The sequence below is a fragment of the Tursiops truncatus genome, chromosome 14 (genome assembly GCF_011762595.2).
Source record: "Tursiops truncatus isolate mTurTru1 chromosome 14, mTurTru1.mat.Y, whole genome shotgun sequence".
NCBI lineage: Eukaryota > Metazoa > Chordata > Mammalia > Artiodactyla > Delphinidae > Tursiops > Tursiops truncatus.
This window is the reverse complement of record NC_047047.1, coordinates 34,633,253-34,658,051: the sequence shown is the minus strand read 5'-3', so window position 1 is coordinate 34,658,051 and position 24,799 is coordinate 34,633,253. Positions and strand designations below refer to the sequence as shown.

General features: G+C 48.6%; 2 protein-coding genes across 6 annotated transcripts in view; one reads left to right on the top strand and one right to left on the bottom strand.

Annotated features, from left to right (window-relative positions):
* RAB1A (RAB1A, member RAS oncogene family) overlaps window positions 1–24,799 on the bottom strand; it is a 50,212-nt gene continuing 25,413 nt past the window's right edge. Inside the window, exons 6-8 of one of the 5 annotated variants that reach the window (XR_012325673.1) lie at window positions 15,106–16,094; window positions 14,570–14,675; window positions 1–14,209 (exon numbers count right to left, since the gene is read on the bottom strand). Coding sequence is in view for 2 of the 5 variants with exons in the window: in XM_019942755.3 (XP_019798314.1) it covers window positions 24,600–24,797 (198 nt within the window). In the remaining 3 variants the exon portion in view is untranslated. Of the gene's footprint in view, window positions 16,095–23,976; window positions 24,798–24,799 lie in introns of those variants that run through there. The other 4 variants (XR_012325672.1, XR_012325671.1, XM_073791301.1 and 1 more) reach the window with 4 other exon arrangements.
* On the top strand, window positions 7,220–24,301 carry CEP68 (centrosomal protein 68). The gene is given in 8 exon segments (XM_033838445.2): window positions 7,220–7,394; window positions 7,396–7,502; window positions 7,505–7,704; window positions 9,356–10,885; window positions 12,344–12,466; window positions 14,896–14,992; window positions 18,551–18,723; window positions 19,661–24,301. Coding segments are annotated over 8 exon segments (2,292 nt in total). The 5' UTR covers window positions 7,220–7,356; the 3' UTR covers window positions 19,685–24,301.

The following is a 24,799-nucleotide window of genomic DNA, read 5'->3' as shown; positions in this document are numbered from 1 at the left end:
TTGACAAAATAAAAACTTTAATTCCTTTAACTCGGCCCGATTATTCTTACAGGCGAGGGAGACAGTTGAGCTCTGGCTCTCAAGTCAAATCAGACTTTAGCTCCGCCATGTTCCTAACCCTGGACAAGTTATTTAACTTCCGTATGCCTCAGTCTCTATAAAGTGGGAGTGACAATAGGTCCTACTCCATTATTTCTGAGGTTTAAGTAAAACATTGACATAAAGTGCTTAGCATAGTTCCTGGCACAAAGAAAATGTTCAGTAGCTGTTAGCAGTTGTTAGGATAAAAATGTACTTGAACAGATTTACTAGTGCTAAGTATCTGTATAGTATTTGACCCTTCAGGTTCTGTCTGCCTCTTGGTCCTTATCTGTTCCTTGATTTTAAAAAATCCCTTAAGCCATTCCAGACTTTTCCCCCCACTGTAAAAGTATTCCATGGAAGATTACTTGTTTATGCCTTTAGAGTACCTCTACCCACTGGAGATTGATGGAGTGCCGAATAACAGTTTGGCCAAGTAGTACAGTGGTATTTGATGCACTCTTCACGTGGTCTGTTTCTCAAAATGGTCATGTGAAAGCAGAGGAGATGGGGGCTGATATGGCTGACAAAAATGTTGGTTCAGTTGGAGGCAGACTTGAAGTGGCTTCTCTCCTTTTAACTTAAATCTGTTCTCTCTTAAAAACTGTCTCCTGTCTTTAAAGTTGTTCACAAAAATTGTGAAAAGTGGAAGAAGTCTTCTGGTAGCTCTAAATCTATTTGCCAGACCTTGAGGTGGCATATACATCCCCTAGGAGGATGTTGCCTCACTTCCAGGTTTTCCTGTACCACTTTCTGGTCACAGGAAACAGGCTAAGTTGTCCATTTCCTTCCAGCTGTAGGTCCCCTTGGCGTGTCAGTTTCTCTAAAATTATTTGGAGTCCCCAAAACAGAGACCGTACCTCTTCTCACTTATAACTGTCTCAGGAGAATTCTGGTCTCTGATTCTGCTTTTAGTGTAGTCACATGAATCTTGAATCCTTTCTAGGGAATACTGTTCTTTCTGAAGATGCCCTTCCAGTTGTGACATACTATAATTAACCATTAAAAACCTGCCACAAGGTGCGAGCTTTTTCTAGTGTCCTGTTGGAAAGACCTTGAGGACAAGGACCATAAATTTCCTCCTTCTGTGTGCCTCGCGTAAGTAGGCGCTTGATGAATGGTTCAGGGCGCTGAAACAGGCTTACTAGCCTGGTGGTTCTGAAACATTACTGTGCTTACCAACCACCTCGAGAGCTTGCTAAAATGCAGATTCTGATCCCAAAGCTCTGGGGTAGTGCCTGAGAATCTGCGTTCCCAACAGGCTCTGAGGTGCTGCATATGCTGCTTTTCCGTGGACTTTGAGTAGAAAGGTACTAACATAAGTATCTACGTTTGCTTTTTAGATGTACTGGTAAACAGGCTTTGTTTCTTTCTGGTATTGAGATGAAGTCTTGGATTTAGGAGTTGTTGTTTTTTTTCCTTCTGTTTTTAACAGTTCCTCTATTTTGTTCCAAAAATGATTTGAGGAATCTTTCCAAAATAGTTTCAGTGTAACAAGATTTTTAATGAAAAGTGATTGAGGCAGATAGGGTAAAAGAAAATTAAGAGAAGTCAAAGATAAGTACAAAAGGTGAGTTCCTCTCTGCGCTATACATTTTACTTGGGTGGGACTACTGATTTGGTTCTGAGCTTCCAAGCAGCAAGAGCAAAGAGGAGAATATTTTTTGGAACCAGTTTTGCCAGTACCTATATAAAGTAAAAACAAACTGGCTACTCAGTGAAACAGCTGTTTCTATTCCTGAGACCTGAGAATTCTTCTCCAAAGAGAAGTGTTCTGAATAGTATCTCCAGAAAATCAGTAAGATTCTTATCAATCTTCATACAATGTAGCCCAACAGACTCACAGAAAACTGTCAGTACAGTAAAAGCAGTGGCCTGTGGAATTGCAGCCATGTGGTCCAGAGCCAGCTTCTTCAGACAGTAGGAATGATTTTTGTTACAGGGCAGCAGTTTTTCGGCCTTGCTCTTTGGTGGGAACAGAGTGTCCAGTTGATTGACATGTTCAGTCCCCATCATCCTCATACTTCGAGTTTGTTGGATGGCAACAATCTAGTGACTGCTGAGGAGGCCAGAGAGCTTGGGGTTGAGGGGAGGGGTGGCTGGAAGCTCAGTTAAGATCCTCGTAGATGTGGCAGTTGCACCTCTTCATAGGTCATCTAAAGACCTCATGACAAGTTAGAAGACTGGCCTTTCTGTGAGGTTCTCTGCGGCCCCAGTCAGTCAGCCAGCTATTGAGTGAGAGTGTGAAAATAGGGGAGAGCAGCCTGGTGGCAGCCTTCCCACCACTTTATTAGAGGGACCCAGTGTGCCTCCTAGGGCCCTGGAGGACTCTTTGTCTCCAAGCAAAAGGTAAGGAAGCTGCCCCAGTTGCGGGGGAGGAAAAGGGCTGCTGGGGCCAAGGATCCTGAAGACGGCGTCGACCTATTGCCAAGCTGTGGGAGACACGTCTACCCCTTCATAGCTTTGAGCCTGTTCTCCCTTTTCATTTTGCTTGCTTTCACCTGCAAAGGAGGGGGACAGAACACTTGGGGTGACCTGCCCCACAGGGAAAGACAGGGCCGGTGTGGAGGACTGAGGTGCTGCAGGGCTTGTACATCCAAGGAAGGAGCAGGTGGAACGGCGGTAGCTCTCCGCCGTCGGCCTCCCAGTCTCAAACCTCCTGCCACAGCGTTCCCGGCACCCCCCCCCCCCCCGGCCTTTGAGGCGGGCCTGGCCCTCTTGTGACTGCCCCTTTTGTTGGCCTCCCGCGCGTAGGTCTTTACCCGCTTTCATGCTGCCTCCCATGCCTGGACTGGCTTCTGCCTTTGAGCTCCTTTCTGCTGTCCATCTAGTTCCCCCAGAAGCCTTCCAGCAACCTGACAGTGCTGGGTCCTCCCCATTGGCCCCCTTTCCTTGTGGGTAGCTTTATGTTCCTAGAGAAAGAGTGGCACTGAGAGCCTCTTTGTTTGCTTCTCTGGCCAGATTCTGCCACTGTGTGTGCACGCCGTGACCACTTACACCTGTGGCCTCCTGCAAAAACAGCACGGAGCTTCAAGACTTTGGACCCTGAACAGGTAGGACTGGCTCTGTCAGGCAGCACCTGGCCTTCGTGGCCTGTACAGGTGCCGTCTGTGCACTTGGCTACAGAGACAGGCCCTGATCAGAACCCAGCTTCCTGGGCAGAGTTGGTAGTAATCAGATTGTTTGGAAGGGGAGCTTGTGATTTACAGAATCGTGGGGAAAGTCTTTCTGATCAGAGGAGGATTGCTCCCTAAGTCGATCATTTGTACATTTGACTGGTTTAGTTAAGGGAGGGGCATCACCCCCCCCCCCCCCCATACACATGCACACCTCCCTGTCCTCTGTTCTCCATCCTGGACAGGAGCAAGTGGGAGGAAGTCCTGGTAGCTGTGACAGGCCTGCATGAGGGTGGTGCAGCAGATAGCAGGAAGCGTCAGGAGTCCAGGCTTACCCAGTTAGTGTGACCCCATACTTCTGTAGGGCAAGAGTAAGCCAAGCCTACATAACTCCTCATTGTATCTGGTAGGTCATACGGTCTCTGCAGGTCGTAGAAACTAATGGAGAATTTTAATACCAAACTCCAGGTGGTCCCTAGAACATCCTGAAGCTTATGTGTCTTGTCACTTGGTCTGGCCAAGCACAGGGGTGAACTGGTGTGTGCAGACCCTTTTCAGATGGGAGGCTTGAATTCATTGTTCATCGTCTGTGCTCAGAGCTCTCCAGTCACTCTGTCCAATCTCCTGTTGCTTCCGGGTTAGGAAGGAGGCTGACTGAGGCCTCTGCCCACCAAGAAGCTGCTAGCCTCCAGAAACACTGTAAACTGTGTGATCAGAGAGCAGGGAGGACCCACGTAGAGTAGTAGGTTGTTTGAAGCTACTGACGGCATAGCAAGTTGTTTTCATCTGAGCAGTCCATTGGGTGTTTAGGAAAGGAGTAAGCTGTCTCACTGGAAGGGTTCAAGCAGAATCCCCATCTCCATCCTCACCCTCAGAGGGTTAGAAGGAATGATGATGTGTAAAATCTAGCATCTATGGAAATGAGGACTGGACTTCCATGCAGTATTACAGACGCCCACCTGGCAGATGTAGACAGAGTTGAGCCCTAGAAATCCAGAGCTTATACATTTGCTAGGCTCATGTTTTCTTCGGCATGATTGATGTATTCAGCAGTCATCACTTCAAGGAGTTTCCCCTGATTATCTCGCTCCCAGTTGATTTCTCTTTTCTTTGTATTCTGTAGTACTTTACATAGAATTTGGAATGGACACTCCTGGACTTTTTTTCTTTCACATGAATCTGTCTTAGTTCTCACATAAAACCCTGTGGCGCAGGGAAAATAACAGCATGATTTGTTAGGCAGATTAATAAGTAAGATTATGAAGGGACTGCGTATCCAGACTGAGAAAATAACCACCTATAATCTGTCTCTTCAGAAGTACCATTTCCATGAAAATCACTGAATTTCATACCTTCTTTCCTGGTTGCTGAAGGGCCTCTGGCGACACTGTTAACCTAGTTCAAGTTTGTATGTATACTTGAAAGTTATCTAGAGGTATATCTCCTGCATAGCTTATAATTCTAGCTCACCACTCACCCCCAGAATGAATGGATACCTTCTTTTTTGAATAACGAGATCCAGACAAGACAAATCAAAAATACATCATTAAAACAAGGACAGAGATCATTTGTTTGCACCCCTCTTTTGCCCCAGCATCATCTTATTCCAGTCCTGTCATGACCACACGCTTTAGTGGAGGGGGAGGGGACTAGGAGAGTAAAAGGGGTATTAGCTACCCATCATGGCCCAACTCTGGCCATTGAGAGAATTTCTAGAGGTGGAGCAAGAAGTAGAAATTGGAGGCTGCAGGCTAGGTTCAGCCGTCACCCTAATATTTCCAGCTTGTGGGCTCAGCTTATTCCTATAATTGTGAAAACACAGATTGCCTGAATCGTCTTCATGTGCAGTTCCTTAAATAGCCACTAGGTGAGGATGTGGCTCCAAGAAAATCGTCCTCAGCAGGACTTGGTCACTCATCTCTTTGTTCCTGTACCAGTCTCTCCCCGCTTCTACTTTGTGTGTCTGTCTGTTTTGTAACTTGTTCCCCAGTTCATAAAGAGGTTGGGTTCTGGAGTCACACAGGCCTGGATTTGACTCTCTCTGAGAGGTTTTCCCCTCTGTGAAATGAGGATAGGAGGACCTGCCTTCTGCGGGAAACTGGCACTCTCTCAGGCCACCGGTGGGAGTATAAATTGATGCCACCCGGTAGAGGTAGAACATATGCCAGAAGTACACATGCGGGTCCCCTTCACCTCAGCACTTCTCCTTCTGACTGTTGGCGCTGTGGGTGTGCTAGCACACGAGCAGTGGTGTGTGTACGTGGTTGTTGATCACAGCGGTGTTTGTAGTAGCAAAAGGTTGGATCTAACGTAAATATCCACCAGTAGGGGACCAGTGGAATACGCTGGCGTGCATCCTTACAGTGGAGTACAGTGCTGGGCAGTGGTTAAAAAAGAGAGAGCGCTGTCTGTTTATTGCTAAGGAAGGATCTCCAAGATACTTCATTTAAAAAAAAGAAGGAAAAGCAAGGTTCTGAACAGTGTGTCCTGTACAGTTTGCTACTTTAATGTAAAAAGAGGGGGATGGATGAAATAGATTTTTGTGTTTGTCTGCATATACAGTCAAGAGGTGAGAAACACACATGACTTTAATTAGCATATTTACCTGTTTTTGTGGGAGTATGTAGTGGTAAGCATTTTGCTTGATTTATATGAAAAAATAACCTGCTTTTTCTTCCTCTGTTGGACTCCTTCGTTCCTCGCAAGGTGACTTTCTGCACTGATTCCGCCCCTCCCCCCAAAACACTAGCTGACACTCAGCATGCACTGTGCACAGGCGCTGTCGTCATGCCCCATGTGCCCTGGCTTGTTTTAGGAATGGGGACAGGGCTGGAGGGAGACTTACATGTGCAGTGTATTTTATATTTGAACCATGTGTGACCAGTTCAAGACTGTCGTTCTTCTGATTAGTCCCTGCGCACGTGCCGCTGGCGGTGAGAAGGCGATGAGAGTGCGTGTGACATGTGCTCTAGGCTCGCCTCTGATTGTCTGGAGCCCCACCAGGCAGGCAGGGCAGGACACTCTTGTTTTCCGGGCACACGGTCCGGTCCGCACCAGTGGTGGTTCCCAGTGTGAGGGCCCAGCAGGATGAGCCTGCAGCCCCAGCCCTCCGCCCTCTCAGGCTTCCCTGCTGCCACCAGCGCCTCCTCTTGCCGTCACCCGCCTTCTCGTCTCTGAGGAACGGGGCTGTTTCTGGCCAGGTTTTAGCTTTGAGGTTGACCCAGTGCATTCCAGGCGGCCGCCCAAATCCTGGGTGCTTGTGCTTCCCTCGCCTCCGTGTCCAGATCCTCCTGGAGTTCTCTTCCTGCCCGCTTTTTGTCCCACCCCATCCAGCCAGGGCTCCTGGTAGAGCCCCTGCCTGCACACTCAGGCTGGGGGGGGGGGGGGTCTCCCTCTGTGGTCCCTGAAGTTCCTGTTGGAACGGTTCTGTTTTCAGATCCAGCTTCCAGATTGTTCCTTCTCTTGCCCCGAGTGCTCACCCTGGTCCCCTGCCCCACCTGCCCGCCGCCTGCCCGGTGTGCTTCTCTCTCACTGTCACGTGCATGCACACGGCGTGACCGTTGCTGTTGTTACCAGCCGGATTTCCACGGTTCCCTCAGTCGCCGGTTACCTGTAACCCAGTCAGCAGGAGGAGAGCTGCCTCTCCCTCCGGTCACGGGCCATCTTGGAGCCCCCCAGTCCGGTTGTGGGTACGAGGCTGCCTCTCGGCCGCTGGGTGTGTTGCGACGACAACTGCTGCAGGCTGGCACAGGGAGGACCCAGGCCGGGCCCCTCACCCAGCGGGGCTAGGCCAAAGCGACAGGGGCGGAAAGGCGACTTGAGGCAGGACAGACCTTGACTCTAATTGGGGCCTGCACTGAGCCTCCTGGCACCTGCTGCTGGGACTGCTGCCAGCCACACAACAGCAGAGGACACAGTGACGTGCTCCCGTGTCCCCTGTGGAAGGGTCTGGAGCTGAGGAAAAGCCAGGCCTCTCTGTTTTCCTTCGAGGAGGGAGCCATCATTTGCTCTTTTGGCCAAAAAAGTGTTTGTCTTAATCATTAGAAGGTAAAAAACAAGGTTTCTTAGCCGTAGATGCAGAAAGCTTCTCTTCTTCTCTCCCCTTCCCATTTTGTAGGGAGCTGAAGCTTCAGCAGAGCCCTGATCTAGGAACATCTCGATGGCCCTGGGAGAAGAAAAGGCAGAGGCAGCTGCGGCCGCGAAGGCCCCGTGCCCTGGGGGGGTGGAGCTGCCCGTATCAGGAGCTGGACCCCGCAGGGCCTGCGCGTGGGGAGCAGCCGCCCCACCTGCAAGCCGAGGGGGGCCTGCCTCCCCTGTCAGGGGTGCCCAGGGGCTTCCTGCCCCTGCCTGCCACGGTGGGACTGGCCCTGGCCCCTCGGGAGCCTGCCAGCCGCAGGCCAGCGGGGCCAGCAGGGAGCCGGCAGCGGGTGGGTCTAAGCCAGCTCTCAGTTCCCTGCTTCCCCCTGCCAGCCTGGGGACTGGAGATTGGCGCTCCGTGAGAAGCCAGGTAGGGGCTGAGGCAAGTGGGGCTGTAGCGTCACCTAAAGCTGTCCTGTGAGAGTACCTTCCAGCACTGTCTCAGCATCTGGCACGCTTTCCCAGCCCCCGTACGAGGTGGGGAAGTCGGGGAGCTTGGGTGTGATGATTTCTGTTTTACAGGTTCACATGGAGAGTTGGGCCTTGGGGCCAGCAGGGGGCTCTGTCCACAGCAGCTCCTGTTCCTCAGGAGTGTGACTGGTGACCTTTTGAGGACCAGGGAAGCTATGGCCCAGACCTGCTGTCCAGAGGGCGAGGCCGGGGAGCCCCGACAGGGGGAGCCACGTCCTGTTTCTGACTCGGTGACGTGTAGGCTTTACGGGGCCCCTGAGGAGACGTGCGAAAGGAGGGTCCGGGGCTGTGGGCTCCTGAGGGCTCTGAGACTGTATCTCCTCAGGACCCAGGGAACCTGGCGGTACCTTAGAGCCCCTGTGGTGGGCAGCACCATCTCTGGGCAAGGAGAATTTTGGGGGCCTCCCTGATTACAGGGCAGCCTCGCCTAATGGGAGTCACGTGGAGCAGGGAGTCCTGCCTGTGTCTGTGACCTCAGGCAAGTCACCGGATCTTTCAGGCCCTCAATATAGTTGGGAAGATTATCTGATGGACCTGCCCCTCCCATCTCTACGTCCTGTTGCGTTCTGCTTGCCAAGGCCTTTCATGGGAACGGCTTTGATCTCTTCCACGGCACTGTGGCATTGAGTGCCACATGCTGCCCCCAGAGCCCCATCTTGTGAGGAGGTGCTGAGCTGACTGGGAGAAAACAGGCTAGGCCCACCTGCCTGGGGGCTAGGGGCGGTGCCGGGCTCGGGCACCTGAGTCAGATTCAGTGAGGCTGGCAGCACGTGAGCCAACACAGAAATGGGCTGTTTCCTGAGTGTGAGTCTGGTGCTGTTATAACTCTGCTGTTTGTTGAGCTCTTACCCTGTGCTTTTCACCCTTGAGCTCATTTAATCCACATGTCCTGAGGAAGCGGTCCTGTCACTACCCCCATTTTACAGGTGAGAGAAGTGAGGCTCAGAGTCGTACATCTGGAAGCTGGCAGCTAGGGGCTGGCCTCAGGTCTGTCTGGTTCCAAAGCCCATGCCCTTAACCTCTGTGCTGTCCTGCCCGCCTTGGGGGCAGCCTCTTCATCGAGCATGTTAAAAACTTGAAGGGAAGAGGCTGAGGTGAATGACTCATTTTGCCACGCGTCACCGCTGGGTGTGAGCTGAGCCAGGTGGGCTGCCTGACTGCCAGGTTTGGATGTGAGTCAGCGACAGAATGGTTGAGGTTCTGCCTGCCCAGGACACGCTTCTCAAAGGTTAGGCAGTGTGTTCCGGCTTCAGCACGACAGAGCTATTTGAGTTCTGCTCACTCACGAACTAGGCATCTGCGGAGGAAGAACTTTGGAAAGGACGGGGGTGTAGGATCAGCTCGGGGCAGGCAGTCTGCTCCCCAGAGCAGGCTGCGTCTCCAGTCACCAGCAGCACACTCTGCTGATTCTCGCACCAGGTAGCAGGCTCTTCCTTTCAAGACCTTTCCTCAGTATCATCTGGGTCCCCAGAGAAAAGTGCCAGCTTGTCATTGAGGAAGGAAATTCGGCGTGCTTATTTTCACCTTTTCCTTCCCTCCTGTCACTGCAGATGGAGGAGACTAGGCCTTCTGCCTCAGAGGAGCTACCTCAGACTCACACCATTCCCAGAACCGCCGCCCTTTGCTCAGGACATGATGCTGACACTGAAGATGACCCGTCCCCAGTGGAGTCGCCGCAGGCGCTAGACCACAGCCCACAGTCTCACGTCTCAGGGTTCCCGTTCCCGTCAAGGTGCAGGTCCGCGGTGAGCCCAGGTGCCACTGCGCCTCAGTCTTCCAGCTGCAGCGTCTGTGCCTCATCCCCGGGCAGCAGCCTCCAGGGTCACCAGGAAAAGGTGGAGCCTCAGAGTTGCTCCCTTGCCAAGGTCTCCTCCTCTCTGGAGCTGGCTGTCCCGCCGTCGGCCCCCTCGGTGGTGGGGCCGGGGCCTCGGCTCCAGTGGTCGCCCCAGCCAGTGTCCTCAGGGGGCGATGCTCCCGGGCTGGGCAGGAGGCGCCTCTCCTTCCAGGCCGAGTACTGGGCCTGCGTGCTGCCGGATTCCCTGCCTCCCTCCCCTGACCGCCACTCCCCGCTCTGGAGCCCGAATAAAGAGTATGAAGACCTGCTGGACTATACTTACCCCCTCAGGCCCGGGCCTCAGCTCCCAAAACACCTTGACAGCCGCGTGCTGGCTGAGCCCGTCCTGCAGGACTCAGGCATAGACCTGGATAGCTTCTCCGTCTCCCCAGCAAGCACCCTGAAGTCACCCACTAATGTCTCGCACAGTTGCCCACCAGCAGAGGCTGCTGCCCTGCCGTTCTCAGGGCCCAGAGAGCCGATCCTCAAGCGGTGGCCCTCTGGAGTACCCCAGAAGCAGGGCAGTGTGGGGTTGGCATCTTGTAGCCCCATTGCCTCTACCCCTAGAGCCCCAGGCAGTAGGGACACTCCTTGGGAGAGCAGAGAGCCAGCCCTGAGGGGCATGAAGCACTGGCCACCTGTGGGCAAGCACCTTGAGCTGGGCTCTCCCTACCTGAGAACACGGGACAGAGGGTGGCCCTCGCCCAGGCTGGAAAGGGAGAAGGGGGCCAGCCAGGGTATCGAGCGCTTCGCCTGCACGGAGTCTGGGTGGAAACCACAGGAGGAGGCGGAAAGTGAGGACGAGTATCTGGCCCTGCCCTCTCGGCTGACGCAGGTTTCTAGCTTGGTTTCGTATCTGGGTTGCATTCCCACCTTGGTGCCCCTGCCCACTGATGCTGCCGAAGGGCAGAGATCCCTGGATGTGTCAGACAGTGATGGGCCAGCTTCCCTCCCGTCAGACTCCAGCCAAAGCCAGCTTCCCTCTGGGGCTGCCCTCAGAGGGTCCCGAAGCCCTGAGGACCACAACCACTGTTTGCTGCGCTCCTTCGTCCGCGCAAGGGGCTCAGGAGGAGAGGGCAGTCTGCTGAGCAGCCAGGCCCTGGGGGTCTCCTCTGGACCACTGAGAACACACGCCTGCTTGCCGGCGATGTTGGACCAGCGGGCATCCTCGGATCCAGATGCTGAAGGGCAGCCTCCCAGGAAAGGAGGAGAGCAGGGAAAAGAGTCGCTCGTGCAGTGTGTGAAGGTAAACTCAGCATTTCAGAGGAGTCTTCTTTCTTCTTCCCCTAGTCCACTAGCCTCATAATAAAACCTAGTGACACTGAGTACTTACGCACCAGGCACTGTATTGCACCTTCTCCTGTCTAACCCTCACGACTTTCTACTGGCGTTCTCATGTCACAGTTGGAGAAAAAGGCAGTGAGAGATGAGGTAACCTACCCATTCACAGTTAACAAGGGCTGGAGCCTGAGCTGCTAACCACTACCCAGGCTGCTCCCCGAGGCACTTGACCTTGAGGATTAACAGGTACTCTGCACAGGAAGGACCGGTGCTCAGATGCCTTCAGGAAATATGGGCTCAGTGAAAGTGCTTCTTGGCCGAAGGACTTCTCAGAGCTTCAGTTTGATAAAGGTGTAACTGCAGGGTTGGAGGTATCAGATCGCCGTTTCCTGGGCTTCTCGGTCACTGAACCTTCTCTTGTGGACCACCTAAGACCACCAGGAGATGGAGCTAATACTCCGAGGAATCGGGTTGTCAGCGTCAGGCAGCTGTGAACTTTGGCTCCGTCTCTTAAGCTTTGCTCGTTTGTAGAATGGGGAGCTTTGCCTCTGTGGGACTGTCGTGTGGATTAAATTAAGTAATTCATGCCGAGGGCTTTGCGTAGTCCCTGACACAAGGATGTTTGGAGTGTGGCTGTACACACACTCGGAGAGCCCACGGCCTGCCTTCCGGCTGAGCGCCCAGGTGCTGTGTCCACACGGCAGCAGGGCAGCCAGCCCGAGGGCTGTGTCCCCAGGAGCGACATCACAGAAATTTTCTAGCTCTCAAGGAGGGCTTTAACCTGCCCCCTGATGTTCCGTGGATGACTTCATTTGTACGGTGGAGCAGGTAGGACAGGTGTTAGCGTGTGCCCTCCTTTGTGATGAAAGACTGAGAGAGACCGTGGGGTGAAGTGCTTGGGTCACGGCCACCCCTGATGAGTGGGTGGCAGGAGTCTAGGGCCCCAGTTCCCTGGGCGGGTGGGAGCAGAACAGGGACAAGCAGTTTTAATTCAGTCGTTTTCAGGCATAGGATCAGGTAAGTCACAATCACAGTCACGTATTTTACGTCCACGTCTTCCCCAGGAGCAGTTCTAGAGTTGGCGGTAGTGCTGACCCAGGAACTGGTCTCTGTGCCAGGCAGGCCCCTTCTGGGCTGTCCCCGTCCCTGCCCTCACCTGAGCTCCTCTGTCCCTACCTGCGGGGCTGGACTTTCTCAGACTGAGGGGGCAACAGAACCAGGTGCGCTCTTCTTACTGCCCTGGCGGAGGTCTGGAGTCACGGGGTGGGGACAGGCATGGAGGAGAGAGGAGACAGCGCCTCAGTGGGGATTGCTCTCGAAAGGTGCACAGTCTGTATCCTGGGATTCCCCCAGGTATTTTTAGCCTTTGAAAATGTAAACAGTGGTTCCATGGGTAACACCACGTGTTAATTTGTCTACACAGACATTTTGCTGTCAGCTGGAAGAGCTGATCCGCTGGCTGTATAATGTAGCAGACGCTGCTGACCACCTGACTGCATCCAGGTCCAGCCTTACAGGCCTCAAGTCTTCTCTGCAGCTTTACCGGGTAATGTGTGGTCCTGGCATCTGACTGTTCACTCACGAGAGTGGTGGCTAAATTACTTGATTAGAAAGTAGAAGTTCAAATAACTGACACTATGTGTGTTGTGGTCCATTGACTTTCACCTGAAATCTAATCAGAGGTTCTTTTCAAATTCTTAGAGCTGAAAAACTGTAACATGTATGAGTTATTTCCCAGACCAAATAGAATTTGAAGAAAGTGCATTTTATTTATCCTCAATCAAAAATACTTCAGGGTTATTTGTGATATGATTTCCCAAATATCTCAGGGATTGATAGGCATAGATCTGCACTTTTCGGAAGTCATGAGTCACACGTGGCTATTGAAATTAAGTAAAATTAAAGATCAGATTTTTCAGTTATCTGGCCACGTTCCCAGTGTTCAGTCATCACATCTGTCTGGTGGCTACCGTATTGATTGAACAGAGCATTCAGAACCTTTCCAGCATCACAGAAAGCTCTTTTGGACAACACTGACTGGATTTAAGGATCTGAGCTGCAATTGTACTGACTCCAGAATATACACAAGGCATTTTGATGGTATTTAAACAAAAATAGGATCCAGTTTGCTTCTCAAGGTATTTTTTGGGGGTGGAGTTTGCCTCTTTTTAGATTTTGTTATTTTAAAAATCTCTTTGTGGGTTCCGGTTAACTTGACTTTAGAACAGGTGTATTTTGGGTGACAGTTTGTGCTGTTCTGGCGTAATTATCAGTAGGTCCCTCTTCATTCTCAAAAGTGTTCTGAATTGGATGATAATCAGTTACCCTAAGTATAAACATTAACTGTGACTGAAGTACCCACTGACTTCTGGCATGTCTGGTTGGCCAAGCCTTTCTCATCTCTTCTGAAGGAGCAGAGGTGGTATTTGTGGTCTGAACCTGATGCTAGTCTAGGAAGGGTTTTCTGGGACAGTTCTTTGAGTAGGAGAGCGTGTGATTTGCTTGTGCCTGAGCCAGGGCCGTACCACCCCACTCAGAGCTCCCACCACACCCAGGCAGGAGGGAGGGCCTTTGTTTTACAACTTGGAGCCTACTAAGGTTTAGGGGAGGGGGCTTGCCTGGGTGGGCCAGCTGCCCTACCCTAGTGGGAATGCTGTTTCCTGCTGTCTGGAGAGAGGCTGCCAGAGTTCCTTTCCCGGAGTACGCTGGAGGAAGGAGAGGAAGGCCGAGTGCAAGGGTCCTCTGTGTGGGACACCCGCAGAGTATGTGCAGAGCTGGGCAGGGCCCACCCCTGGGAGGCCCAGGGGCAGCACCACTGTGAGGAGAGGACAGTGCCTGGAAATTGCCCTAGTTGGATCTACCTGGGTGGCCTTTCTGGAGTGCCCCAGCCCCGCTCCCGTCAGAGCAGGTGTCACGTAGAACAGCTCCATGCCCTCCGTTTTATCCCGCATTCTGTCCTCCTGCACCTCCACTTCCAGGGTGGTCGTAAGCAACTATCTTGCTCTGTGGGTAGAGCTGAGGTCTGAGCTGGGAGTTACCCCTGCAGGTCAGCGAAGCCTAGCCCACTTGTGTCATCCACACAGCTGTGTCACAGAGTGGGACCACACTGTCAATCCCTCCCTGCACAGAATGGGGCTTGGCTCAGGCACACGTATGAGCTACCTTGACCTAATATAAGCACGCGCACTTGTGTTCATGTATTTTCACTCGTGACTCTGTCGTACTTACTTTGTCTTAATAACACAATAACACAGGTGGGTTCCTGGCAGCATATAAACTGCAGAGAGTGCTAAAGAATAAAATAGTAAGTATAGGTAATAGGGCAAAGGAAAACTGAACACAGGAATACAGTAAATCCAAAAGTAAAATTGTAACTTCAAAATTAAACTGCCAGTTTCTGCACCCTGTACTGAAGGTGGTCACGGATTTGACTTTACGTCTTAGCAGCTAAAGGAAAAACCAGAAACGGCTACAAGGCTTGATACTGCGAGGGGAAAAGAAATCAGCTGCTTAGGAGACTGTCAGCTTCCCTGACGCCTTCCCATGTCCTGAGGTCCACAGAAAGCAGGACCTTGAGGGGAGGACGTGGGGCGAGGCAGCAGCTCCCTGTGGTCATGTGAAAGGCGTTGCCCTTGTGGCTCTTACTTACCAGGTCCGTGTTTTGAGACTCTCACAGGCCTGTGAGTTTAAAGAGAACCCTGTGAGGTGTGGCACAAGCAGGAAACCCTGACTCCAGGCTGTTCGTGAGCCAGGCTCTGCCAGGGAAAAGAAAGCTTTTCTTTTGTCAAACTGTAAACAGAAAAAAGGATTGACTCTGTGTTTGCCTTGGGCTCAGAGAAGGTGAAGTTAAACTGTTTACTTGGATTCTGAAGACTGGGTGGGTTAAAAGGGGAATCCAGCTTCTGAACAAGGGATCATTTTTAATAACTTCTACGAAATGGTAGTAATGAAACTTTTTTTTTGATATGCTTTAAGCAATTTAAGAAAGATATAGATGAACACCAGTCCCTGACGGAGAGCGTCTTACAGAAAGGGGAGATTCTACTTCAGTGCCTGTTGGATAATACCCCAGGTAAGATGCTTGAGGTTTTGAATTAAGCCAGGGCTTAATACCTCTCAGTGTAAGTCCGGGACCCACACTGTCACTGGGAAGGAGCCTAGTGCCAGAGTCCCGCCCATCCGTACCCGTTGCCTTCGACTCCCACAGCCATCTGCCAGCCCGTCGAATCATCACGGCCCCGCAAACACTTGATGAGGCAGTCACGGCCCTGCAGGTGCTAAGAAGTTAGGCACTGAGCCTGCAAGAACCGTGCTCTCTAGTTTCTGCTTTTATCTTTCCTTGGTGGTGTCCTGGATGGGAATGCTGGCTTTAGTCCTGTCCTTGGCTTTCGGCTAGGGTGCTCACAGCAGGGAGCCCCTAGGGTTCCCATCCTTTCGCAGTGCAGGCTGGACCCCTCTCAGATTATCTGTTTGGGGAGGGGTTTGTTCCAGGATCTGAGAGCAGTCAGTCTATTCTACAGGAAGAGACTGAAGGAAGAAGTGAACTGATGAGAGGGGATAAGTGGACAGCAGTGCACAAACTAAGCTCGAGCCCCTTTTGCAGGATGGGGTCCCAGGTTAGAAAGGTGTGAAAATCAGACTTCGAGAGTACATCTCAGGGGGCAGGGGTTTACGATTGGCCTTGACCTTGCCGGGGGCAGGTATGATAGGATGAGCTAGGAGAACGCTAGGTTAAAGCAGTGAACTGATGGGCCGGCCACCCCCCCCCCCCCCCCGCCCCCGCCAAGAGCAGCCGCTATTTTCCTGTAAGACTGAACCACCAAGTGTTGAAAGAGCCTGTCTATGTCTTGCCTCAGTTTTGGAGTGAAATGGGGTTTACGCTGGAAGCAAACAGCATAAGCAGAAGTGGGCAGGACCCACTGGCTTGAGATGGGAAGAGGTGGCGCTTTCCTGACCAGAAGTGGTGGGTGGTGGGCGGTAGGGAGGTGGTGGAGACCGGAGTTTCTCAGCCTGAGCACCGCTGACGCTCTGGGCCATGCGATGCTTTGCTGTGAGGGGGCCGTCCTGTCGTTGCAGGGTGTTCAGCAGCGTCCCTGGCCTCTACCCATTAGACGCCAGCAGCACCTCCCCAGTTGTGACAACCCTGAACGTCTCCAGACATTGCCAAAAGTCCCCTGGGAAGAAAAAACCGAGATTGAAAACTGTGAATGGGCAGAGGGGTTTGGATGGGACGAGCAGCCACTGAAGGGTTTTCGGCAGGGCGTGGCTTATCCAGTGTGAATTATGTGAGCCCTTGGTGACCCCTGCCTGCGGGAGGCCTCTGTCTTGGCTCTTCTGATGTTCTCTTGCACTAGGGTTTTTAGGGTTTTTTGGTTTTTATTGGGGCAGAAATTCAGTATGCCGGGCTCCTTTGCCACTTGTAATTACACCAGTATTTTCTTGAATACTGTGTGCTGAAGCAGTTGACATACCAGTTTTTTCATTCCATCACAGCCCTGTGAGATGGATACTATTATTACTCTTATTTCACAGAGCTGTGCATCTGCCTTGGGCCACACAAGGAGTGGCAGCCTGGCTCCAGCCCCTGTGTGCTGACCCCCCGGCTCAGGCTCCTGCACCTCCAGACTCAGCAGCACAGAAGAGCTCAATACCAGGACACTTCCTGGAGGCCACATGTAACAGTGGGCTTCTTACAAGCTTCAGGTTCTTGGACCTTCATTTAAAAAGTGATTCAGTAATACTTCTCAGTGCTGAATCTGTAATAACAACCCACTTTGCCCTCCTCTCCAAAGGAGTCTAGAAGTATTTTACTGCCCAAATAAGAGGCTTTTAGGGAATTCCCTGGTGGTCCAGTGGTTAAGACTCGGCCCTTTCGTTGCTGTGGGCCTGGGTTTGATCCCTGATTGGGGAACTAAGATCCCACAAGCTGCAGAGCACAGCCAAAAAAAAAAAAAGAGGCTTTTGGGTATTCTACGGTTTCAGAGTGACACCCTGCCCCTCCCGACCCTCTGCTTAGAATAGTCAGAAACTTGGCTGTTTTGTGAAAATCACAACTTTCCCTAGACATTCACAGGGTCTCTCCAGCTAGGTGCACAACTCTTCTTTCCAGAGCATGCTGTCAGAGACAGTGGAGCCTGAGCACGGACACCTCCCATCCCGTCCCCCGCCCCCGCCCCCCTCAAGCTTCTTCAGAGCCTGCCTTCTTCCTCAGCCACAAGTATAACTTTAGGGACAGGTCGTCAAATTAATTCCTTCAAAACCTGCCCATCTCGGCCTCCAGCCAAAGGCCTCCCCAATGGCTATCTGGCAGGTTTTCACAACATTTTGACCCAGTTACTTTGATGCATGAGTTGATGGTCCTGTCTCACACCCTAATTTTTCGTTATTCCTGGATCAGATAACTAGAACCCATTGGCATCAAGCTGAACCAGGCCCCTGTATGCATGCATTCAATTAAAACATCAAAGTCTCAACTGAGAAAGATAATTTTGTTACTGTTCCCAGCTTTCCTTTTATTTGGAGCCAACCAAATGTTCTAACATTGTAAAATAAAAGTTCAAAAAATAAAGGTCCCCTGAATTCCATTGACCACTCACAGGAGGACTGGGCAAAGGTCTGGTGAGTGTGGGAGGGGAGAACCCAGCCCATTTGCCTTCCCAGGTGAGCTGTGCCGCGTGCCCTGGCTGCATTCCTCAGCCTGCCTTGCTGGCTCTCATAAAAGTTGTCAGGTCGGCACTTTGCCCCGATGATGATGCTGCACTGACGTGGCTTCCCCAGGGGCTGATCTCAACACAGCCAGCCCCTGTTCCTTCTTCCACCCCTCTGTCAGTATCCTTTGGAGATATGCAGCTTCCCCTTTCCCTTCCTCTGTTAGCAGATGTTGCAGCTGTGGCAGGAAACTAGGGAGAGTGTGAACACAGCTGATAAAGGCGCAGGAAGCAAAAGCAGCCTTTGTGTTTAACAAAGGAAGTAAAGTTTTTAAGAGAAAGAAACAAGCCTGCTGTGGGTGATGCACTCTGAACCTAGCCCATCCCTTCCTCAGATGAACACTTGACCTGTAGGGGATGGAATCTTGGCCTCACTAACCATCTTGTCTTAGCCTGCTTTCAGGTAATTTTCTTTTGAAGTCTGTTCATTTAGGACCCACAAAAAAGGGTTCACAAGCATTCCCATATTACATTACCAGATCACCCATATATGTGCTAAAGGACAGTCCCACAGCCAACAAGCTGATAGGACCTGGTAGCAGGACCCAGAGTCCTAATCTTGGCATGTTTTGGTTCATTTCAGACTTCTGCCCCACAGGATCTGGGTGTGTGCCCTGGGTCTTATCTCTAAAAGTCAGATAATTCCTGTCACCAGACACCTATGTCTCTGTGCCTTTTTGTGGATTACGTTAACTCCAGAGTGGAGCCAGTGAAATAATTCTCTCAGCTTTAATCAGAAGTTAACAGCATAGGTCCTACAGTGCAATACAGTCCCTGGAGAGTCACTGTCAAAAAAAAAAGTGGACATTGTGAAACGATTGCCATGTTCCTGTCTTGTATAAGGTGCTACACCCTTGTATGTTCTTTTGAAAACACACTTGCATTGCCTCTTTGGCCTGACTGCTTTAAACCTCATTTGTTAGTGTTAAAGGACATCCTCGGGAGGATCTCCAGGCAGCCCAGCGAGCTGGAGAGCCATGCAGATCACCTGTATGACACTATCTTAGCCTCTCTGGACACCCTGGCTGGCTGCACCCTCATCCCCGAGAACACACCAATGGCACACAGGAACGCCAGTGTGAAGGGGATTAGCCTGGTAAGTAGAGCAACCCAAGAGAACATCTGTCCTTGTGCCCAATTAGGGCACAGAGCTCCTGCTGTAACAGTTGGCTGTTTCTTAGAAGCTTGTCCAGCTAAGAGCTGATGAAACAAATAAGAGGCTGGGAGAAGCCCCTGAAACTGAAAAAGGGAGATGCTGGGGGGGTGTCTTCCAGTGATGATGAAAGCTCACTGTGGTGCTTCCCATTACTCAGTTTCAGCCCTGCACCTGCTGAGGACTAGGGTGCTCTAGCTTCCGTTGTCTATGCAGACCCGACACTGCCCCCACCCCCCACGAGAACAACTGCAAAATGTACCTGTACCCACTTTTTTATGTCTGCACATGTACACTTCTCCAGTACAAGCTGCCTCTGTTCTGCAGACTCTTCTCACCCAACGCATTTGGTGCCCCATCTCTAAGCAACTCTTAACAGCACCAAGTACCCACAGGATCCAGAATTGCTGACCCCTCTCCATACCTCCTTTTCCTGAAAAGGCTCCCTTCCAAAAAAGGCTAGGGGGATAAGATGGGAGTTCCATGCCTTGGAGACTTAACAGTACAACTTCGTATCTCTGGAAAAGTCAAGCAGGAGTCATAGGGAAGGGAGGCCAAGAGAACAGAGGGATCACTGCTGGCTGTGGGGTGGCCGCTGCCCAACATGATGATTCCACAACTGGAGCATACTTTCTCTGAAACTTCCTGTCCTACAGCCAAAATCTGGCATTTAACTCATAGATTTTCTGGGTGAGAATTCACTGTAGACAAAAAGAAGGTAAAGGATAAATCCAGGTATATCAAGAGCAGGGGAGTCCCTTTATTTGCCTCAAATCTGAGCAGTAGTCATTTTAATTCTAAAATGAATGCAGGTGACTGCCCTGTCATTTCTTCCTCTGCAGCATTCTGCCTGTAACAGATGCTTCTCTTTCTCTTTCAGGCATCTTCTCAGGAAGAGATGTAATCTGTTAGCCCAAATCTGGCTATTGGGAAACTTTCAGAAGTCCTTGTTGAGAGCCATTCAGTACTGAAATCAAGGGGGAAACTTTCATGTACTAGCTTTAAAATGCCTTTCTCTTCCCTGAAGGGCTGTTGAGTTAACTATTTTTATTTAAAATGAATCCTTCCAAATTAAGGTTTTCCTTTGGTGCTTCTCTACAAAGAGCATGTAGCTTTGCAGTTGTTGATAAAATAATGCAAATAAGGCTTACAGGTCTTTCCTCTGTCCATTTAAAAAGAGGAGAGAGCGCTCCTAAACTAGTCCACCTGCTGAGATCATTTAAAGAAGGTATGAGAAAGCAGGTACCCGATACTTGGTATTCTCAGGCATACAAGAGGATCCAAGAGACTGGTGGGCCAGGAACTTGGGTCTTTTCATAAAATGAAGCATAGGCTTATAAATCCCTCCTCTTTGAAGAGACTTTTAACTCTTCCAATTAATAGAAGGTTCTGAACAAATAGAACCTCTGTCAGTTATTTTGGGCTGCTGTTAGGATATCTTTTATCATCCTAAGTGCTCAGGGCTCCATCTGCCTGCCTAACTAACATCTTAAAGGAGAATGTGTTAGGGACTTGGGGAACTGCCATTGAGCTTCAGCAGGACTATGGACTAATTATCCGCTTTAAGGGTACCTCCAGGAGGAGCCTTCCTCCATTCCTGCTCTCCCTTGTAAGAGTAGTCCAGGGTCAGAGAAGGGCATGGATAGGATCACACAGCCTGGTTAACTACAGAAGCTAAGGCTGTCGATAGTGAGGGGAAAAAAGTAATTCTTCGTTGCTTTGGGAGTTGACATGTAAGTAAGTATCTTGTAGAGAAAGAAAAAAAAAAAAATCTATGGATCAGCCATTTAAAGCCAATTCTATGGCTTTTTAAAGCAAAATGATCAGCTACTGCTGGTAACCACAGATTCTGCAAAAATAAAAAAGCACTTAAAAAAAAGTTTTATTGGGCTGTGAATGAACATAGAAGGAGGAAAGCACTTTCCCCGTTTACTTTTAGTGTTACCGTGGGCTAAGACTTGAGGAAAGGTTCTTCACACTTAAATATGTGAGATAAACACTTACAGATCTTTTTTTCAAACTGCAGATTCTCATTTGAGGAGGGTGCTTAAGAAAGGAAGATCTTTTAAGTTTATAAAGCAATGAACAAGTCACCTGAACCCAGAAGGTAACATTAGAAGTTATTCTCGTAGAGCAGACTTCTGATGTCCCCTCAGAATAAAACATTTAATACAAAATTAGCCTCTTTAAGAGAAGTTGTGGACTTTAGTTTTGGGGGCTGAGCCACATAATCTTAACACCATCTCGTCCACCTAGGTGTGAACTAAAATCCTATGAAAGTGACTTTTCTGCTTCAAAATTTCTCAGACTTTATGCTGGAAAATGAGCTATAAGTTCTAATATTTAAAGATTAACTATGAAGTAAAACTATATAATTCAATAGTAGCTATATAAAATGCAGTATTTCAAGTGCCTCTGTTACTCTGGTATGATTTGTCATAATGCTTAAGGGCATGATCAGAACTAAACTGTGTATTATGATTCTGCCATCTCTATTTTAATCTTGGTTCCACACATAGTGAGATTTTAAAAAGACAAAACACCTTCCTAGCAGATCATTATATATGTAAAGTATTTTAAAAGCCTAGAATTGGTTTAAAAGGCCTATCTAATGGCCTCTGTTCTTAAATTGATATATTTCACCTTCTCTCTGTGGCTATAAATTGGTACATGCCTTTCCAATGAGTGTGTTACAAGACAGCCCTTGGGAGTTAAAACCATTTATTTACTAACATTTGATCGGCATGAAAATAAGTCTTACTAGTCAGCAAAAAAATTGAAGATGACAACCCTAGAGAAACTAACTGGCTGATGGTATTTTATAGCAGTTGAATGCTGAACATGCCATTCTACCATTCAACCTAATAATTAAATCAGCTTCAGCTGACAGGAATTTTCACAGAATATTTTATTTCGGAGTACCCTGTTTCCCAACAAAGTACTGCTTTTACCTAGAGATGATCTAAGATATTTTTGTTCACCTCCTTTGAAGTAAGGTGTGACTGAAGGGTGCCTACTCTGGACCTAGTTGTGAATGCCACTGAAGAGTATCAGCACAGCTGTTAATGGTGTCTTCGGCAGTGCTGTAAGCAGTTTGTTTAAGACCTCCCTTACAACTCAAGCTGGAATTGTTTCTGACTAGGAAGACGCTGCCAGCAGCATTCCATGAGCAAATACAGCCAGGTTAGATTCAAGTGGCCTGGCTAGCCAGTGCACTGTGGTACATATTACCTTAAGGACAGCAGTGCCTTACAGTGACATATCATGTAGTTCCAAAATCCCAAGTTTACCTGTATTATAATTTCCTAGTAGTCCCCTTAAATTAGCAGAACTTAAGTCCACAGGGAAGTGGCAGTACTAGGAGCTGGATTGGCAGTTTCAAAACCTGGGTTCTTGTTGAAGCTCCATGGCTAAGCTCATCTGCAAATAGGAGACAGTGTCAATACAGGGCTGTTTTGAAGCTTAAATGGGAACATAAAGAAGGGCCGATGAAAAATATGCTGCAATGGCGACATACATGCCAAAGGAAATTTTGGTCCAAGGTCAAAGAACAGGAAGTTACTGCTCATACCAGAATGGCTATCATCATTCTGTAAGGATTCCCAGAGACTGTGACTGCTTAGGTTTAGAATACTCTTCACTTATGTAAGCTAATTCATGGCAGCCACTTATACTATTTAAAATATGGCAAGCAATAATTCCCTTTACTGAGTTGAACGGATTATTAAAAGCCCATAGTAGCTTGAAATATTTGTGCCTGAAAATGGGGGTAGGAATGGGAATTTCTCCCCCCCCAAACTGCATTTATTGGCAAATTTAAAATAGCCAAGTAGTGAAGCATGCTGAAATATCTTACAGTAAGCCCCAGTCTGGACTGCCATGGAGGAAAAAGAACACTAGAATTTTCCAAACTAAGTAAGTATGTAAATATGCTTACATCTCAAATTCATGTAATATTTTTTGCTAACTCACCAAGAATAAGCTGACAGTTTGAACAACTTGCTGTATAAAACTGAACTGCATCACACTTCTGACATTTGTATCATCTACTTTAAAACACAGTTTCTGAATTCTTTCCCCCTGTATACTGTATTGATAAGGCAAAAAAACAAACCTTCTGAAGCATTAAAAAAAAATCTTCACCCAAATAACTACTGGTAACTTGAGGAATTTTTCAGTTGCCTTATGTGAGGATGAATAGATCCAACAAGCACATCTATAATACAAAGTAAACTGTGATTTTATTGTGAAATTCTCATAGATGGAAAATTAAATTGAATATTTATTCTGTCCATTTCATTTTACAATAATCTTACCACTTATTTTTGTACCGTGTATTTCAATTGCCTGTTTAGTGAAAATAAAGAAACCTATAATTTTTGGCTTGTTTTAGCTTAAATTTTACCATTGAATTAAAGACCCCACCATGAAATGCATTGCCAACAGCCACATCCCAAGCCCCTAAGTAAAGAATGTTTTGGCTGCTAGTTCAACCCCAAGGAAACAATCTTTCTTTGACTTCTATCACCTTAAAATGCCAGTGTTACTAGCAAAAGATTTTTGTTCCCCACAATAAAAACCAACCCTAGGATCTTTAAGGTCCTGGTTAACAAAATTTTCACGTGTGCAAAATTCGACTGAAATAAATATATTTCTCTCATTTATCATTCCCACCCAGCATTCCTGTTCTCAGCTAATTTTAAGAGATAATGATTTCTAAAATTAGGGCAAAGAGTAAATTTCCTGCGTTCTACTTCAATGCTTTAACTCTCCTCCAACCTACACAGCTGTGGAGGATAAGAGAGCTGACATCTGACTCCAAGCATGGAAGAAACAATATTAGCACACGTTAGTCTAATCATCTGCCACTTAGGAAAGGTGTGCTGCTTTCCACCTCTACCACAGAATTAAAATGTTGATCAATGAAGCCATTTCAAATGGTTTTAGAGAAGGATCAGAGATAACAGGCTAGATAGCATACATCTCCCTGAACCACTAAACTTGGTTAAATCCCTATGCAGCACGGAAGCCTCCCTAGGTCATTTATTAGTTATATTATCTGGAAAGCATATTGGATGCTGCTCTAAGATAGGTCTACAATGCCCTGGTTGCACACACAAATGGCTGTTTTGAGTATAATGCAAGGCTCTATTTCCCTTTAGCCATAAGAATTAAAACAATACTTATCACCATACATTTGATATTACTTCCAATAAGTACAATATTTATTAAACATATCTTCAGTTGTTTTGTTACATAGTGTGCAACAAATTACAATATTCTGCAGCCACAAATTATATGCAGAGTATGAAGAAACTATTAATCAGATAGTGTAATCTTTCTGTTTATAACTCTACGAGGAAGAACTAGCAAATCAGATCTTACATATAACATCTCACTAAACTTTATGCATGGAAAGTGACAGACACTGGTTGTGCTGTTTGATACAAAATGGCTGAACTTCATCTTCAGAAGACTAAACCTGACATCTAAACATGCCAATATAAACATCAAAACAAAATATATTCTAACCAACCACGGGAAACAGTCTGGTATCAGGAAAGCAACAAGGATTACACACATTATTTTATAAACCAGCACACAAAGGTTTAAAACAGTTCTGAAAATGAAGTTAGCTGTCTTGAGTCAAGGGAATAAAAAAAAAGTCAGTATTGACCATTTACAATCTCTGACCTTTGTGGAGACGGTAAGAATCTGTTGTAGTGCAGCTACATACAGTACAATTCAGGCAATTTTGTTTTTTTCACTTGGGTTCAGATTGCAAATTCATTGCTGTGAGAAAAGGATGGAGGCAAATTTTAGCAGCAACCTCCACCTGACTGCTTGACCGGAGTGCTCTGAATTTTAACATTGGATTTCTCTGCACCACCAGCTGTTGCTCCAGGACCCATTCGCTTTTTAATCTCAGCTGCCATTGTCATGAAAGACTGTTCTACATTCGTTGCATTCTTAGCACTGGTTTCCAAAAATGGAATTCCAAGGGAATCAGCAAATTCCT